This window comes from Giraffa tippelskirchi, chromosome 4, assembly GCF_054371585.1.
Source record: "Giraffa tippelskirchi isolate mGirTip1 chromosome 4, T2T-mGirTip1v1.2.pri, whole genome shotgun sequence".
NCBI classification, from domain to species: Eukaryota; Metazoa; Chordata; class Mammalia; order Artiodactyla; family Giraffidae; genus Giraffa; species Giraffa tippelskirchi.
Genome location: NC_137278.1, coordinates 172,638,821 through 172,658,444, shown reverse-complemented (window position 1 = coordinate 172,658,444; position 19,624 = coordinate 172,638,821). Strand labels below are relative to the sequence as shown.

Genomic DNA, 19,624 nt, shown 5'->3' with positions numbered 1-19,624 from the left:
CTGTGAGGAGAATTCCACAACTCTCTGAAATCCTAAAAACCTCTGAACTGTACTTTCAAACGACTGAATTTATAGTATGTGACGTATATTTCATTTGAGTCTGTTTAAAAAAAAAACTAAGCTATTTAAGAGTTTCCTTTCGTAGAATATGATTTCTCCTTACAAATCCTTTATTCTGTTTCCTTAGGATGCTTCCCTGGTGGCTCAGACAGTAAAGCTTCTGCCTACAATGCAGGAAACCCGGGTTCGATTCCTGGGTTGGGAGGATCCCCTGGAGAAGGAAATGGCAACCCACTCCAGTACTCTTGTCTGGAAAATCCCATGGATGGAGCATCCTGGTAGGCTATAGTCCATAGGGTTGCAAAGAGTCGGACACAACTGAACGACTTAACTTTCACTTTCATTTTAGGCTGCTTTACCTGCAGCTGAACCAGCTTTGAGGAGACTCTTAGGCTGACTTACTCCACTGAGAGGCAGGAAAAGAGTGAATACGAAAGTAACACATGAATAACGAAACGAATGCTGTCCCTGCGAGATGAGGGCTATTTAAGGTATTTCAGATCCATACACGGGCGTCCAACACAAGGAGGGTTTCCTTCCTGTGCACTCAAGGGCCATCAGGCCCCTCCTTTCCTCCACTCTCCTCTCTTCTGCTCCCTCTCCCTCACCCCTTCAAGAGAGTTCCCCTTCCCCTCAGAGCACCAGGCCAGGAGCCAGAGCAGGAGGACCGTCTTACACGGAATGTTGTACTTCTGCAGACAGTAGGCCAGCTCCGTGGGCCGCACCGCCTTCTGCCGGCTGTCCTGCATCTTCTCCAGCAGCAAGAGCAGCTGGAAGGGGACACTCCTCCTCTGCTCCTCAGCTCCACCTGGCACCGTTATCCTGCCGGGTGAGAAGAGCCACAAACCTCCCTCTCTCCACTGTTCTCAACACCAGGGCCACACTAGAGTCACCTGGGAGAACTTTCAAAAATCTCCATGTCCGGGCCACTCTGCAGATGGACCACATCAGGATTTCTGGGGGTGGGGCCCAGTTATCAAAATTTTTATTTCCCAGACGACTAAAATGTACAGACAAGGCTGAGGACAGCCATGTCAGCAAATCAGCTATAGAGCATCCTCTCGAGATGGGGCACCCTCTCCCCACCCTGCACGAGAATCACACCAAGACAAAGGGCAAGAGCAGTAGGTCCTGGGTCCATAGCACATGCCCATCCTGAAGTCCTTCAAAGGGAAACAGCAAGTAAAGTCTAGTCCTGGGAAGGACACAGCAAGGAACGTCAGTGTATTCTGGCAATGATTTGTTTAATTACAGGCAACCTCCCATGTCCATGAAACGGGAAAAGGAGAAAGCTCAGGGCAGACAAGAATGAGCGATAAGGTGTATTATGTGAATGTGCACACACTGGCATGGTGTTCCACTCAGTCACTGCTGGCTGAGCCTCAACACTTCCTGGCAGAACCCACTGAGAAGAAGGGTTTTCACAGTGTGTGTACTCTGTGTGTGTGTGTGTGTGTGTGTGTGTGTGTGCTGTTTTGAGAAAAATCAACAGACTCACGGACCCGCCCACTGATACTACCCCAACTTCCTTTTAACCAAATCAGTGGTTCTCAGTCTGGCTGCATTTTAGAATCATCTGAGGAGTTTTCTGGAAAGTACCAATGCTTGGGCCCCACCCTAGACACCCATCCAGACCCCAAGTGAAACCAAGTATTTGGGATGGGATCGGCATTTCACATTTTTTCAAACTTCCTAGATGATTACAATGTATAGTCCAGATTGTACAAAACAAGATCTCTTCTCTGGCAGCTTCTGAAAGAAGACTTCTCAAAGTCCAAATAACTGTGAATAACTGAATAAACAAAAACAAAAAACAATACACACATTTATTTGCCTTAACAATGGTCTTACCTCTTCAGTATCTTGGCAAATCCCACATTTCTAACAAGCACCTGGATCAGGGAGTTAAGGCAGCACGTCTGTCCAATGTTGTGTAAACCGACTGGGCCTGCAAGGAGCAGAGGGAAGACACTGCAAGAAAGGCCCTCCATGGAACTCAGCAAACACCAAACATTCTTCTTGGCCCTCGTGAGGACGTGCAATCCTACGAAGGACTCCCAGAGGCACAAAGAATTCACTAAGGAGCTTGCAAACAAATTGGAAACAAGAGAGAAACACCAGCCTCTGAAAAGTGAAACAGCAGCCGAAGTCTCCACCGTCCAGGAAAGAGACACGCCACAACCAGGGGCATCACTTGCTGTCAAACTGCTAACAGTGCAGCAGTAAGAGCAGAGGAAGAGAAAACTACAGACAGCACCTGGAGGAGCTCGGAGCCCTGCCTGGCAGCTGCCCCGCAGAGCTGGGTCACGGTGGGCATCCATGGGGTCAGGGGCGAGAACATCCTCCCAGACAGTCTATTCCAGATCCTGGTGCAAACGCCCTACCCAGGCCCTACCACACAGTGGGAGGAAATCAAGAGAAAGCTTGGGGGACCCACCTCATCTAAACTCACCTCAAGAAGCTGGAAGCTACAGGGAACTTACGTGGATGTGAGAAAACCAAGAGAGCATTTCTCTGACCTACTAACTACCAACCTCCCCCTTCCCACCCATCCTGGGCTCAGCAGACCCCACAAGGTATGTCATTTAAGAGGAAGGGAGTCCACTTTCTCAGAGTTCCTGGGGAAAGGGCTCTGGGGTACATGCTAGGGCAACAAGAACCAGGAATCTGGGCCAGCAGGGCCACAGATGTCTGCTCCCCACTCAGCAGAAGCCCCTGGTTACTAGACACACTAGCGCCCAGGGAGCGCTGGGGGCCACAACATGCCAGGTGCGGGATTAAAGTGGTCCCCATTCTTCCCAACAAGCCTATGTGCTCAGGAGCTCAACAGTCCCCACTGCACAGCTGCAGAAGTAGAGGTACAAGAGAGCAGGCCTCATCGACCACACGGCTCCATGGCTTCAGGGTCCAGTGGATAAGCAAAGCGTTTCTATGCAGACAAAAGAGCAGAAGCAGGGTCTCGGCTGGTGGGCTTGGGCTTCCTCTGCCTCGTCCTTCTCGATACACTCTGCCGAGAAACGTGGAGACCGCCAGGACCGGCGGGGGTCCCGGCACGTACCCATCAGTGGTTGCTCCAAGGTCCCCGGACCGACGGCAGCTGCAGGCGTCTTCAGGACAGCTCGATCTCACTTCGCAGAAGAGCTCTCATGAGCTGGCCTTGGGGGGCCCTCTGTGAAGAAGAGGAACATCTGTGTGACCAGTTTGGACTTCCGAGGGCCAGTCTTAGAGGGTCAGTGTCTGGGGAGACCAGCCACAAAGCTCTGGGCGAGAAACGACAACTTGGCGAGCACTGTCCTCGTGGTCCCTCGTCCCGACTGTCTCCTCATCAAGACCCATGGCCACAACCTCTCCCCCTACCTCCGGGCTTTCTATTCAGGCGAACGGCTCCACATTCACCAAGGGTCCAGGCCATACACCTGGGTCTCCCTGCTGCTCAATCCCAGGCCCAAACCATCCCTGGAGGCCATCAGTGCCACTGCCTGAAGGCTGTCCTCACTCACGCTGGACCCGAGGAAGCCTGTCCTGGCTCCTCGGCGGGGAAGCCTGGGTGCTATTGACGCCCCATGGGTGTGGTGCACAGGACCATCCCAATACCTGGCTCATTGTACCCTGATGTGGGAACAGCTATGTTGCCTGTGGTGGGAGGTGGCAACACCCAGACTCTGGCAGGACAGAAGCCCTTCCCCAGGCCGATGGGTGCTGGTGGTCGACAGCCCCCACTGAGGCCCCCGAGGAAATCACCCCAGTGAAGACAGCTGGTCCAGTCCCTCTCCAGGGGTTGGACAATGAGGGGCATGAGGGCCTTACCACCTGCCTGAAGGTGTGATAGCTCTGAAGGGTCACCCAGTCCCGAGTTCCCCTCAGGATCAGCTGAGGCCTCTGTCACAGAGTCTGGCTGTTCGAATTCCCCCTTTGCCCACCCTGCTGTGCTCACTTCTCCCTGCCCCCCGCCCTGGTGTCTTCCCAAGGGTGCTCCCCAGCACACCTCTCCCACGATCATCTCAGCTGGGACAACACCATCAACGGAGGAGCAAGTCAACAGCAGGTCCTCAGTCTATTGAGTTTTCTTAGACAACACACACACACACACACAGTATACACCCTTCTTCTTCACAGGCTCCACCAAGAAATGCTGACACTCAGCCAGCACTGACTGGCAAATGTCCTTGGGAACCCAAACACCATGCCCATGTGTGCATACTCACATAATAAACTTTATCACACATTCTTTCCTGCCCTGGGCTTCCTCCTTTTCCCCGTCCATGGTCACGGGTCATTGACAGAGGCCTGTAATTTTGTTGCTATATCAGCACACAAGAAAATTTGTAAAGCGCTTAAAATGACTTGGGAAAACTCTTGTTGTAACATGAGATAGAAAAAGCTGTACATTATCAACCATTTCACAATGATTCCTAATATAGCAACAAACACTGTGGAATATTCTGGTTGTTTTCAATTATTTACCATTACTTAAAAAAAAAAAAAAACTACAGTGAATATCTTTAGGTATAAAACCTTTCTCTACGTATTTGATTTTTCCTCAGGCAAACCAAAGGTCATAGATGCAACAAAACCACAGCTGTAAACGAGGTCATGTGAACCAGAACCCACTTCCTCCAGACAGCACAGACTTCAGCTACCTGTGCGTCCTCCCCAGGTATGCTTGGAATCTCAGGAGTCTCGGAACAAGGTCGCAAGCACCGTACCCTGTCCGTACCTGCCCAGAGTACACACGGGTGTCTGCAGGGCACTGCCCAACACAGCGATCCATGCACAAAGGTTCCCTTGTGTCTACAAGCAGACTTGACATGGAAGTGGGATCCACACCCAGGCCTCCCACTGCCTCCTGCCTTTTCATCTCACTGAGTTCTGCTGAAAGGGCTTCAGCTTTGCCGGCAGCTCGGGGCTCAGGCCTGCCCAGAGTCTAAGCTGAGGCCACAACCCATACTGTTTGCTCAATCATTCCCCTTGTTGTTGTTCAGTCGCTTAGTCGTGTCCAACTCTTTGCGACCCCATGGGCTGCAGCACACCAGACTTCCCTGTTTTTTATCCTCCAGAGCTTGCGCAAATTCATGACCATCGTTTCCCTATCCCAGTGCAAATAAGTCTGTGGCTTTCTAACTTACCTGACCATCAGATACAACCAGTTGCTAAATCAATATTTGGGAGAGATTCTTAGAAATATAATTACAAGGTCACAGTGTACAAAGTTAAGGGCTTGGTTTTAACATTTATTTGGCTGCGCTGGATCTTAGCTGTAGCACGAGGGATCTCTTAGTTGCAGTGGACAGGATCTAGTTCCCTGACCAGGATTGAATTCAGGCTCCTTCATGAGGAACACAGAGTCTTAACCACTGGACCACCAGGGAAGGTTTATTAAGGTTATTAATAAACGTAGCTAAATGCCTTGCACCCATCTGCACTTTAGCCACTGGCTGAGAGGCCCATTAGGACTCAGTGTTTAAATGAAGTGACCTAAATTCCCTGATGTTCACAAGGGCAAGTTTTGTGGGAAAAGTTGGTCTGGATCTGAGTTTATTATGGAGGAAAGGGTATGGTTTAAAATAAAGGACATCTTGGGGCAAGGCAGGTGATGTGCAAAGAAGCCCAGTGGTTGGGGGAGGAGCATGTGGGAAGAGTGTGCAAAGGACTCTGAGCAAATCTGCATAGGTGAATCCAAGTCAGGACTGGAAAAATGTAGAGTTCCAGAATTTGAAGTTTTATAAAAAGTTAAGTGGTCACTAGGGGTCAGGGAACTGCAAACCTTGATCATAATGAGATACCATTTTACACTGTTCAGTTGGCATCGGTTAAGAATTCTGGGGACTCCCCTGGTGGTCCAGTGGTTAAGAATATACCTTCCAATGCAGGGCACACGGGTTCAATCCCTGTTCAGGGAAGATCCCCCATGCCACAGGAAAACTAAGCCCATACGACACAACTACTGAGCCCGTGCTCTACAGCCAGCACTCCACAAGTAGAGAAAGCCTGTGCACCACAACAAGGGCTCAGTGCAGCCAAAAAAAAAAAACCTGATTGAACCAAGTGTTGGAAAGAATGTAGATAAATAGGATCTCTTATACACCACTGGGGGGGGGGGGTGTAAAATGGTACAATCGCTTGGGAAAACAATTCGGCATCATCTAGTTTCACTTAACTTCAACCCAAAAATTCTAAAGAGAAATTCTTACATGCATCCCTGAAAACATATACAAGAATGTTCACATCGGTCCTGTTTGTACAGCAAGAACATGGAAACAATCCAAACACTTGGCCAAAAGGTCAGAAGAATGGGTGCATGGGCTGTAATAAATTTACACAGTGAAATAATACTGAGTGAACATGTCCCGAAAGGGTGAATCTTAGAAACAGTGCTGAGTCAAAAGACAATTCTTAGAAGACAATATATAATATTTCTTTTGTAATTCAAACTCAAGGAAAATGAGATATTACATTGTTCAGGCATCAATGGGCATGGGAGATAAAGCTTTTTAAATGGATAACTATGATCAAAAAGGCCACTACCTCCAACAGGAAAGCAGAGGGAAGAGACAAGCAGAAAGCATGTACTTGCCAGTAAGGTTCCAGCTAGGGGAAAGGGGTTCATAAGCACTTATTTATTATTCACTAGCTAATGAATTAATTGGAACTTGGAGTCAAGGCCAGCAGTCTGAAGAGACAAGACACAGGCATGAAGACACAGGTCTGACACGGGCATGAAGGAGTCACTCACACTGCACAGCCCAGCAGGGAACATGGAGCTGACCAACTGATGACAAGTCTGAATCACAGATCACTCCCAGGATTTTCCGCAAAGGCACTCAGTTTAATTAATTAAATTAAGAAGAACCCTAACCTTAAAGGCAGATTCCCTCAGAGCTCTGTCTCCAGCGAGAAAAGCAGAAGCCGAATCATGTGGGTGCGTCAGCCCTGCCCCCTAGTGGGATGCAGGGGAATGACCAGGCAGAGCAGAGTACCAAGTAGGCAGACCGGAGCACACCCTGAAGGACAGATAGTAAAAGACAACACACCAAACCCTAGATCTGACAGAAAGACCAGACGTTCCCATCTACAGCCAGACCTCTGGACGAAAGTGGCACTGTATCCAAACGCACGCCAAACACTGTGTGAAGACTTCCATTTTTCAGATGGAGTAGGAAGTACCAGAGCAGAGCTTCACTTTATTATTATTCAGCTAAGATCCATCCACTCCTTGGCCTCAGCCTTTGAGAGGCCAACAACCAAACGCCCACCTCAGTGTCCCTTCTGGTGTCCCTGCACTGGCACGTGACTGAATGGTCACTGTGGCCACCACTCAGGTGAGCAGTGTAACAAAAAAGGGGGGTCACCTGGATAAACTTTAATATCTGAAGATCCAGTTGCAAATGATCCACACAACTTAGGGTAGAGAATCTCATATACTTTCTATGTTGAGACACTAAAGCATAATTTTCATTTCAAAAGAAAGATGCTGCAACAGTGAATGGTTTGGACCACTAATTATGTGCATAAAATTATTTTAAAAAATTAAAAAAGGAAAAGAAATTGAAAATACATGTAGTAAAGAGTGAATACGTTTGCTAAATAGCTTATAGAGAATATTATGTCTTTTTTGGCTTACAACTTTATGAAAATTTTTTATTAGAATATAGCTGATTTACAAAGCTATGTTAGGCAATTTTATTAAATTTTAAAGTAATTTAGAATAACAGAGTTAGAGTGTAACAATTCTACGCTTTGCAAAATTGTTTGGTATGTCAGGCTTCTCATATTAAGCAAAATAATCTGTAAGAATTGTATTTAAATTTTAATTATGTAATTGTAATTAAGTCACGAGTCTTTCAAGAAAAAACCGTATCTGCAAATTATTTCTTTTTTGCAAATACTTCAAATCTTGTGTAGATGAATTTAAACCAGAACATCAGTTTTACCACTTATCATCAGGAGGAAAAACTCCAAAAATATCTACAAAAAATCAAGAATAAATCATTATTCAATCCAGGTGTAAGAAACAATATAAAAAAATCTGAAAAGAAGCCAAACGCCCAAAACACAGTTTGTTCACACTTGTCAAACTTCAAAAATCAGAGACTATACATATGAATCAAGCACACCGCTCTTTTTAAGATCTAGTCTACTTGTGGAGGTTAAAAACTCTTATCTGAATGATGACTTTAAATGGTCACTCAATTCAATGGTTGGAAATCAAATGCTTGACTTTTGACAGTTACCTAAACTATGAATCCTAAGGACAACCTGCTCTGGAGAATACGTTTCTAAAAATAAATTTTCTGAATTACATTCTGCTGTACACATCGAATAAACAGTGATCATTTTAAATGTGCTACTTCTGTATCATATACACCAAGCATTTGAACAGGCAGAAACAACCAGAGCCCATTTTAAATAGCATGATGGGTTAATGGTGAATCCAGTCAGATTCTCTTCTAAAAAGTTTGACTGAAGAATATTTATAGACTGGAAAGCCAGTTTTTCAAAAGTCAATGTCATACAGTTGTCATCAACAGTGGAACAAACAAGATGAAGGCTATGAATGGTTTGGCGGTCACAGACATAGTCAGGGCTGGCTTGATGAGTACATAACCGGTGTAGCTGCAAAGACACACTCAGAAGCGCCTGGATTGGTTTAACGCTCCCCTGTTGCAGTCTTGAAATTCTTCACAATTGTTTAATAAGGAGCCCCATGTTCTTACTTTACGAGGGGACCCACAAATTATATAGCAGGTCTGGCATACAGTGTTTTGTTCACACCCTTCAGTATGTGTCCAGGAGGTAACTATAGCACAGAAGAATGTAACAAGAAATCCTGGTCAGAGAAAGACAGCGAGACAGTTTCGTCGTACTTCATCAGAGATTTTGGAATGGTTTTGCCACAAACTTAATGTGAGATGTTCAAACACTACGGAATAGCAGACACTATGTGATTAAAAGGCTATTCAAATAATAACGGAGAAGGCAATGGCAACCCACTCCAGTACTCTTGCCTGGAAAATCCCACGGACAGAGGAGCCTGGTTGGCTGCAGTCCATGGGGTTGCGAAGAGTCGGGCACGACTAAGAGAGTTCACTTTCATTTTTCACTTTCCTAACTGGAGAAGGAACTGGCAATCCACTTCAGTATTCTTGCCTGAAGAATCCCAGGGATGGGGAAGCCTGGTGGGCTGCTGTCTATGGGGTCGCACAGAGTCGGACACGACTGAAGCGACTTAGTAGCAGCAGCAGCAGCAAACAATAACACACACACACACACACACACACCCTGATGCTGTAGTTTGCAGAACTTAGCACCTGCAGTTTGTTCACTGGAAACTACTGAAGAAGTAACCACACTAAAAGCCTTGTTGAGAATCCAAATGCTTCTCCGGCGACACCAGCTGTAAGATCCTCCGATTCTTCAACCCCAGCAATGTGCTGAAATTGGAGTGCATTTCAGCACAGGCGAGAGGCAGATGGCCTCACCTGTAAACAAACATTGAATTTAACACTCAGCCCTTTAGTGTTCTGCCAAAAGGTGTAAAAGCTTTTCTGAATATGTAGTAACTTCCAGTGTGTTTTCTCAATTAATGGATATTGAGAGTATAATTCTTTTTTTTTTTTTGAGAATATAATTCTTATCTGAAGGGGAGGTTTTCTTTCGTTTTGCTAAAATATTGGCAACCACTTGTCTAATATCTTGTCACTAGAAAGGCAGGTCTCTGGACCAGTGGCATCAGCATCACCTGAAATCTGTTAAAGAGGCAGGACTGGAATCTGCATTTTGACAAGATTCCCGGGTAAATGTGCCTACGGGCGCGTTAAAGCTGAGAAGCTATTCTAGACAAGCACTGACCAAGTTCAGGCTGCAGGGGCCTGACCACCGGCACAGAGGTGTGCGTGTAGACCAGCTACCTTCAAGTCATTTCATGAAGACTGTTTTCAGTTCAGTTCCAGTATCGCTCTCCCTAAAGGGGCATGATTTCCCGGCTGCTTTATTTCCATTTAAGGCGTCAGCAGTGAAGATCTCAAGGTGTCACCTGTGCAGACCCAGACGAGGTGCACAGCAGCAGCTCCTCATCCACACGTGGCCACGGGGAGTGGACAACCACAGTCAGCCTGGGCGCACACTCGGCAACGTGCACCACAACCCCAAAAACGACTCTAGTGGACAGCTGTCATTGCTGCAGCCCAGTACCCCACCTTTTGGTAGCAGACTCACTTTTTCTTTACAAAAACTCTCTCAACTTTCAGACTATGAAGACTGGGTGGAGCTCACACCCAATGCCTGGCTCAGAGGCCTGGCTCACAGGGCTCATGGTGGCTGTTTCAGCAATGGTCACGTGACCCAATCAGGACTGCTAATAATCAGCCTTTAGACTTCTTAGATGAGATTTTAGGCCAGAAGATTGTAAATCAGACCATCTTTCCCACTACAGGGAGAAAAACCCCCAGCCAAGGAAAAGAGCCAATGGCAGGTAACAGAATCAAGACACGGAGAAGGAGACAGAGTCCGGAGACCACCAGCTGAGGCCCTGGACCAACCCAGCCTCCAGATGCCTGCCCCCAGGTCTCCATTCAGAATCCCCTCTGCTGTTTTTAAAATTAGCCTGAAATGGGTTCCTGACACTTTTAGCTGAAAGACTACTGATTAACATGACTCTGCTCCGGGATTCTGGCTTCAAGAAATAGAGATACATACAAAATTCTATGTGAAGACTGTTCACCAAAATTCATTTTTACAGCCTATTTTCTTTCTGTATTTTACAAATTACATAGCATGAGCACAATTTTATAAAACATAACTACACACACAGAGAAAAAAAGACTGGGACAAAATATATAAAAAATGTCATTAAAACGTAATTCCAATTGGTTACAAATCATTTTTGTCTTTCCCTGGATTATTTCTCTTAATTTCCTATAATTAATATGATTTTAAATAAGCAATAAATCATTTAAGGCGTAGATTTAATATCTTTTAAGGGAGCCTTTGTTAGCAATAGTGTTTCTATTCTAAGATCCAAAAAATCAGTGAATTAGGAATGAGAAGTTTTACAATTTTTTCTCAATCCTTTTATAAAAGGTGAAGGGAGGAGAACATAAGAAGCTTGGAAACAGCTAAATATAAGTGGCATAATTAACAGACTCATGTTAAATGGCTCAGATAACAGTCTCTTTTTTTAGTAAATATTTTCAATAGTCATAAACAGTTGTTCCTCTTATAAGCTCCTCTTATGAGGCTCAGCCTAGAAAAGTTAAACTGACAGAGAAATGATGGCAGTTGACAATTTCATGAGCAAAACCTAGGACTTTGAGACCACATCGAAGGAAATCTGATGAAACAGTAGGAAGGGATCAGCCTGTTTTCCAGAGACATTACTCTGCAGTCTGCCAGACCTTGAAAATAAGACAGTAAAACCCAGTGGAGGTACCATCTGGAGAGGTGAGAGGCCAGATGCCAAAGGGCAACAGAGAAAGGAAGGGAATTTCAGAGCTAGTCACAAAGGACACTGGTAGGTGGGGCAAAAAAGAGAGGAAAGCGAAACTTAAAGATCTGAGAAGGATGGGGAAAGTGAGCTAAGCAGGTGGTAACGGGGGACAGGAGAATGGATATATTTTGAGGAATATTTTAAGAATGCTGAATTTTCAAACTCAATGCCTGACTGAAAAATGAGCTCCAACACAGGATTCTTAGGGCAGTGAGACAATTCTGTCTGATACAGGGTGGATACATGTCATTATACATTTGTCAAAATTCATAGAAAGCACAAAACAATGAACCCTAATATAAAGCACAGACTTTGGATGATAATGACCTACGATCATAAATTGTAACAAACTGTTTACTGTGGAGGAGGCTGGAGGGGCAGGAGGTATATAGGAACTCTGTGTACTCAATTTTGCTGCGAACCTAAAATTGCTCTGAAAAATAGTCTCTTATTTAATAAAATTTTAGGTTCCAAAGAACAAAACTAAACCCACTCTTCCTAAAATTTTTACTCTTATAAATAAATGGGAGATGTGAAGGACAGAAACAGCTGGCTTAGACTGGCCACCATTGTAGCCACAGAAACAACCGGAGACTTCAGAGAAACAGCATAAGACGCGATGTAGGAAACCTGGGCTGGCCCGGGCTCTAATTGGGCTCTTCACTCACTACTAGACTCTCTGCAAGGAAAACCAACTCTGTCCTTAAATGCCCAAAGAGGAACAAAACCTATCAGCCTGGAATGTGATGCAAGCCTCACAGTCCAAATCCAACCCATCATGGCAACAGATTCAGAGCTCATATTTCACGTTTGTGTGTGCTTCTCCAGTAATGGTAATGCGCTGGGCACACATATTGAAACACTCCAGATGAAACCTCTTTGCAAGCTCATCACCATATTTAATATAAAAGCATCCATACTGTGCACCGAATTTTTATTGGTTAAAAAAATATAAAAAGTCTTTTTTTCTTTTTTTTCCAGTTCCTTGATAGAGATCCAAAAACCAGGATGGAGCTGTGTCCCTGTTAGCTGATGGCCTGTCGGTTCCTATGAGCACAGCAGACCTCCTAAATGTCCAGGCTGAAGCCCCCACCTCACCCTCACAGTGTAACACCAAATGGAAAGTATGTGTCAGTCGCTCAGTCAGGTCTGACTCTTTTGTGACCCAGTCATGTCTGACTCTTTTGTGACACCATGGACTGTAGCCCACCAGGCTCCTAGGTCCATGGAATTCTCCAGGTGAAAATACTGGAGTGGGTTGCCATTTCCTTCTCCAGGGGATCTTCCCAACCCAGGGATCAAACCCAGGTCTCCCGCATAGCAGGCAGATTCTTCACCGTCTGAGCCACCAAAAAGAAATGTTTTAAATTTTTGCCCCTATTTCAACGATTTCAAAGTATAGCTACCTCAATGCCGTAAAGCATGCAAGTAAAGGCTCTGCTTTAATTTTCAAAACACTTTAAGTCCAGATTTTCAGGGGTCATAGAATAGTTTTAGGTTTAAAGGTCTAAATTCAGACTAAAATATTCTGATTTGCACAATTTAACAAAATCTTTCAAATTTCTCAGTTTGTATGCCCACTGACCCAGCAATTCTACTTATAGGAACTCTCCACAAATATGCTCATATATTCGCACAACTGTGACTATAAACGATACTGTTGTATCATCCATACCAGTAAAAACGGGAAAGAACCTAAATGTCCATGTAGTGTTTAAATAGAAAGACGTACATCTCATATTTTTCACCAGTTTTTACAATGAGGTGGACCTACCGTATCTCTTGCCATGGAAAGATGTCCATAATATACTGTTAGGTATGGGGAAAGCAAACTTACAGAGCAATTTTGAAGAGTTGTACATATAAAAATTTCTGGCAAGGTACCCAATAAAATGATAGCGAGTTGAGGATTAAAAGAAACCTTATTTCTATCTCACAGATTTGTCTGCATTTTTTGGAATTTTTTTTACAAACTTCGACAGTTTTGCAATTTCTTCTTTAAGTCATGCAAAAAGTCTAAATCAGTACATCAGCGTGGGAAAACTGCATCGATCCAATACACCTATTAACGAATACAGACCATTATTATAATCCGCGGAGCCCAAATAAATCCCGTAAGTATCCACGAGGCAACGAGCAGAGTCCCGCCTTATCTTCCCCGGAGATAAAGTTTCCAGTAAGTACCACCAAACTTGCCTTAAGAGCCGCAACGCGTCAGACCCGCGCTGCCAAGTCGAATGTGGGGGAAGCTCAGCCACAGTGTCGGGCCCTCCAGGAGGATGCGGGGCTGGCGCGGCGGGCAGGGCCCTGTCAATCCACCTCGGTCCCCACGTCTGTCCCCGCGCCCCTGTCCTCACCTCGGTGCCCTACTTCTGGCCCTCTGTGTCCCCGCGCACCGGGCGCCCTGGCGCCAGCATCTCTGTCCCCGCCCACATCCCCGTCCCCGCCCCGTCCCCGCCCCCGCCCTGCAGCCAGGCTTTCGTTTCCAGCGAACTGAAAGCGAAACTCAGCGGAGGCGGCCGCCCGTGACGCCGAGTCCGTGCCTCTGCAACTGGTTTCGCGTTTGAATGTGCAGCGCCGTTTGCAGAACAAGGCCTAAGCTGGTTCTTAGAATAAGCTCTTGTTTGGACATTTTAAGATCTCCGTAGTCATTCGGAGGTGTTTTACAATCGTTTGACATTTAATACACGTGGCAGCATTTTATTTCTTTCTTGAAGCAATGATGTAATTTCTTAAATTGGGTATCTTAAAATTGAATGGCTTGTAGATTCGATGACTTCTGGTAGATAGATACAATACAAAGCCCGCTGTTCTCTGGTGCTCTTGGGGCGGCGCAGGGGCGGGGACGGGGACCCCGCTGTGACGCAGAGCCGGTGGGGAAAAGAAAGTGAACGCTTCCACCTTAGAACCTCACGTACACTGGGTCCCTGAGAAATGCCAGGCTCGCTACTAAGCTCTAAACCTAATTCAGTCTATATGACAGGTTCCTAATAGAGGCCCCATTTTTATTTCAGTTTTATAGGTGAGAATACTAATTTTCAGAAAGGCTAAGTAGGACTCCCCTGGTGGTCCAGTGGTTAAGATTTCCCCTTCCAAAGCAGGGGGACTGAGTTGGTCCCTGGTCTCCCTGGTTGGGGAACTAAGATCCCACATGCCTCACGGCCAAAACACCAAAACATAAAACAGAAACAATCAGTTCAGTTCAGTCGCTCAGTTGTGTCCGACTCTCTGCGACCCCATGAACCGCAGCACGCCAGGCCTCCCTGTCCATCACTAACTCCTGCAGTCCACCCAAACCCATGTCCATTGAGTCGGTGATGCCACCCAACCAACTCATCCTCTGTTGTCCCCTTCTCCTCCCGCCTTCAATCTTTCCCAGCCATCAGGTTCTTTTCAAATGACTCATCTTCGCATCAGGTGGCCAAACTATTGGAGTTTCAGCTTCAGCATCAGTCCTTCCAATGAACATTCAGGACTGATTTCCTTTAGGATGGACTGGTTGGATCTCCTTGCTGTCCAAGTGACTCTCAGAGTCTTCTCCAACACCACAATTCAAAAGCATCAATTCTTCCGCGCTCAGCTTTCTTAATAGTCCAACTCTCACATCCATACCGGAGAAGGCAATGGCACCCTACTCCAGTACTCTTGCCTGGAAAATCCCATGGACAGAGGAGCCTGGTAGGCTACAGTCCATGGGGTCGCTAAGAGTCGGACACGAGTGAGCGACTTCACTTCCACTTTTCCCTTTCATGCACTGGAGAAGGAAATGGCAACCCACTCCAGTATTCTTGTCTGGAGAATCCCAGGGACGGAGTAGCCTATGGGGTCGCACAGAGTCGGACACGACTGACACGACTTAGCAGCAGCAGCAGCTAGATTGGTCATAACTTTTCTTCCAAGTAGCAAGCATCTTTTAATTTCATGGCCGCAGTCACCATCTGCAGTGATTTTGGAGCCCAAAGAAATAAAATCTGTCACTGTTTCTACTTTTTCCCCATCTATCTGCTATGAAGTGATGGGACCGGATGCCATGCTTTTAGTTTTCTGAATGCTGAGCTTTAAGCCAGCTTTTTCACTCTCCTCTTTCACTTTCATCAAGAGGCTCTTTAGTTCTTCGCTTTCTGCCATAAAGATGGTGCATCTGCATATCTGAGGTTATTGGTATTTCTCCCAGCAATCTTGATTCCAGCTTGTGCTTCATCCAGTCCAGCGTTTCTCATGATGTACTCTGCATATAAGTTAAATAAGCAGGGTGACAGTATACAGCCTTGACATTCTCCTTTCCTAATTTGGAGCCAGTCTGTTGTTCCATGTCTAGTTCTAACTGTTGCTTCTTGACCTGCGTACAGATTTCTCAGGAGGCAGGTCAGGTGGTGTGATATTCCCATCTGTTGAAGAATTTTCCACAGTTTGTTGTGATCCACACAGTCAAAGGCTTTGACATAGTCAATAAAGCAAAAGTAGATGTTTTTCTGGAACTCTCTTGGTTTTTTGATGATCCCACAGATGTCGACAATTTGATCTCTGGTTCCTCTGCCTTTTCTAAATCCAGTTTGAACATCTGGAAGTTCATGGTTCACGTACTGTTGAAGCCTGGCTTGGAGAATTTTGACCATTACTTTGCTAGTGTGTGAGATGAGTGCAATTGTGCAGTAGTTTGAGCATTCTTCAGCATTTCCTTTCTTTGGGATTGGAATGAAAACTGACCTTTCCCAGCCCTGTGGCCACTGCTGAGTTTTCCAGATTTGCTGGCATATTGAGTGCAGCACTTTCACAGCATCAGCTTTTAGGATTTGAAATACCTCAACTGGAATTCTATCACCTCCACTAGTTTTGTCCATAGTGATGCTTCCTAAGGCCCACTTGACTTCACATTCCAGGATGTCTGGCTCTAGGTGAGTGATCACATCATCTTCATTATCTGGGTTGTGAAATCTTTTTTGTACAGTTCTTCTGTGTATTCTTGCCACCTCTTCTTAATATCTTCTGCTTCTGTTAGGTCCATACCATTTCTGTCCTTTATTGTGCCCATCTTTGAATAAAATGTTCCCTTGGGATCTCTAATATTCTTGAAGAGGTTTCTAGTCTTTCCCATTCTATTGTTTTCCTCTATTTCTTTGCATTGATCACTGAGGAAGGCTTTCTTATCTCTCCTTGCTGTTCTTTGAACTCTGCATTCAAATGGGTATATCTTTCCTTTTCTCCTTTGCTTTTCACTTCTCTTCTTTTCACAGCTATTTGTAAGGCCTCCTCAGACAGCCATTTAGCTTTTTTGCATTTCTTTTTCTTGAGGATCATCTTGATCCCTGTCTCTTGTACAATGTCCCGAATCTCCGTCCATAGTTCATCAAGCACTCTATCAGATCTAGTCCCTTAAATCTATTTCTCACTTCCACTGTATAATCGTAAGGGATTTGATTTAGGTCATACCTGAATGGCCTAGTGGTTTTCCCTACTTTCTTCAATATAAGTCTGAATTTGGCAATAAGGAGTTCATGATCAGAGCCACAGTCAGCTCCCGGTCTTGTTTTTGCTGACTGTATAGAGCTTCTCCATCTTTGGCTGCAAAGAATATAATCAATCTGATTTCAGTGTTGGCCATCTGGTGATGTCCATGTGTAGAGTCTTCTCTTGTCTTGTTGGAAGAGGGTGTTTGCTATGACCAGTGCGTTATTTTCAAAATATTCAATATTCAAACTTCACCAGCTATCCCAGTACTGTCCTTTATATCAACTCTTTTCCAATACAGAATCTAAGCCATAATCTCCTTCATTTATGTTTTTTATGATTAAATTTTTGATTTTGAGATAATTGTAAGAAATCATGCAGAGAGATTCGAGTTCTCCCATCTAGTAGGACTGTGGCACATATTGAAGAGGAAAATTTAAAATTTTACATAACCTCCTTCTCCTTCTGCCTCTAGCTCAGTTTGCCCCTTGCAAGGGCTAGATCACGTAGGTCACGTAGTCTCAGAAAGTGGGGACTTGCAATACTAGGAACTGGAGTTTATCTCACTCACCCTTGTCCTGCTCTTTGCAATCACCTAGCCTCTGCAAACCTGCTTAATCATGCCGGTCCAGGCCAGGCATTCCCCTTCCCACCCTGACTGCTGTTCCCGTGTGCGCAAAACCCCTTAGTTTAATCCAGCCTATTAACAGTTAGTGTTGCCCACTATAGTCTGTCTATAAAAACTCTGTAGTTCCTTTGTTCGGGGCTCAGGGCTTGGAGTGTTAACTCCTCTGGGCCCGCCGGCATAATAAACCTGAGTTCTCCAACTCTCCGAGGGTGGTGCTTGGTTTCTCAAGTACTGGTTTCTGCAACAATATCACAACCAGGATATTAACACCAATGCAGCCAATGTTCATGCAGAACATGTCCATGGACTCAAGCATCCCATAGGTCACCCTTCATAAACACACCTACTTCCATCCCCCCACCCCCCACCTCAACCTCTGCCAAACATTAATGTGTTCGTCATTTGTATAACTTAGTCATTCCAAAAACATTACGTAGGGGAATTCCCTACTAGTCCAGTGCTTAGGACTCTGTTCTTCCAATGCAGGCGGCACAGGTTCAATCTCCTGTGATCCTCGGGTGTGGCCAAAAAACCCAGAATGCTATCTGAATGAAATCACATAGCATGTAATCTTTGGAGACTGGCCTTTTTCACTCAGCTTAACACTCTAGAAAATCATACAGGTTGTTGAATGTATCAGCAGTTTGCATCTTTTTATTTTAGTGGACCACAGTTGGTTTATCCATTCATCTGTTGTAGAATATCTGGGTTATTTTCAGTTTCTGTCTGTTACAAATAAAGGTACTATTAACAATTTTATGGGAGTTTTTTGTGTGGACCTAAGTTTTTATTTTCCTGGCATAATGTCCAGAAGAGCAATTTCTAGTATAATGATACATGTTTAATTTTTAAAGAAATTGTCAAAATTTTTTACAGAGTGCCTATACCATGTTACATCCCCATCAGCAGTATGTAAGTGATCCAGTTTTCATGCATCTCTGCCAACACTTAGTGTTATCACTATTTTTCATTTCAGCCATTCTGATAGGTTTATAGTAATATCAATCACTGGTTTTTCATCTAGTTTTAATGTCTCTTTAGATTCCTTTCCTCTGGAGTTTACTTTTTACTGTCCTATATGATACTGGCCTTTAAAAAAAAAAGTATAGGCTTCTTGTTTCCCAAAATGTTCTTTAATTTGGGTTTATCAGCTTTCTTCCCACTGATAGGATTTGGGTTCCGTGTGATTGACAGCCATGCTGTGTACATGATGTATCCTCTATGCCTTTAGTCAGAGGCCATCCAATGACCATTGATTGGTCTTGCTCTTGGTGATGATAACGTCCACCCCAGGTTAAGAGGATGCCCACCAGATTTCTCCACTGTAAAATTAATCCCCCTTTAATTAATGAGTAATCTGAGGAGAGATGTTTGAGAATATGTAATATAACCCATGAGAATTATAAAAACTGCACACAAACACTCCATCCAAACCCCTGAACAAAGAAACTTGATTAAAAAAAATCGAGTAGAGGTAGGGGCGGGGTGGGGGGAGGCAGAGCAAAGATACAAGATCAAACCTTAACGCAGCCTCTGGCAGCAAAGCCACATCCTTGGGACACCCAGCCCTCTTTTGAGTTCTTGCCTGAAAAAGCCTCAAGGCTGTCAAAATAATTTACTGTCTGTTCTAACTGATACCAGGTGGTATGCCCCAGTTTCCCAGAGTATTTATTCAAAAGGGCTTAAAATTGAGAATCCTTTCTGTCCCTTGGAGATGTATCCGTACCTCCTTCAACTCAGGAGTGTCTTTCTCAAGGACCTGAGAGGTCTCAAGGACCTCTGAGACGTGGACCTCTATCCCCAGTCTCTGTGGGGACAGAACCCTTCCTGGGAGCCCTGCCAGCAGCAGACGCAGCTGATCACATTTACAGACCGCTCTCTGTGACTTTTCACTTGAGCCTCCTCCCCACCCCACTCCCATTCTCTCCTTGAAACACCCAGTCCCCTCTGTGCCAGTCAGAATGGAGTTTAGCTCTTTCCCTTACTGTCAGTGGTTACCAAAT

General features: G+C 45.1%; 1 protein-coding gene across 17 annotated transcripts in view; it reads right to left on the bottom strand.

Annotated features, from left to right (window-relative positions):
* The window catches only part of USP18 (ubiquitin specific peptidase 18), a 30,200-nt gene extending 16,218 nt beyond the window's left edge, over positions 1–13,982 (bottom strand). For 5 of the 17 annotated variants that reach the window (XM_081591553.1, XM_081591560.1, XM_081591557.1 and 2 more), the window contains exons 1-4: positions 13,742–13,926; positions 3,119–3,229; positions 1,912–2,008; positions 737–882 (exon numbers count right to left, since the gene is read on the bottom strand). In XM_081591553.1, coding sequence (XP_081447679.1) covers positions 737–882; positions 1,912–2,008; positions 3,119–3,122 — 247 coding nt within the window. In that variant the 5' untranslated portion in view covers positions 3,123–3,229; positions 13,742–13,926. Of the gene's footprint in view, positions 1–736; positions 883–1,911; positions 2,215–3,118; positions 3,230–9,368; positions 9,540–13,741 lie in introns of those variants that run through there. The other 12 variants (XM_081591548.1, XM_081591550.1, XM_081591549.1 and 9 more) reach the window with 3 other exon arrangements.
* Between the last annotated feature and the right edge of the window lie 5,642 nt (positions 13,983–19,624).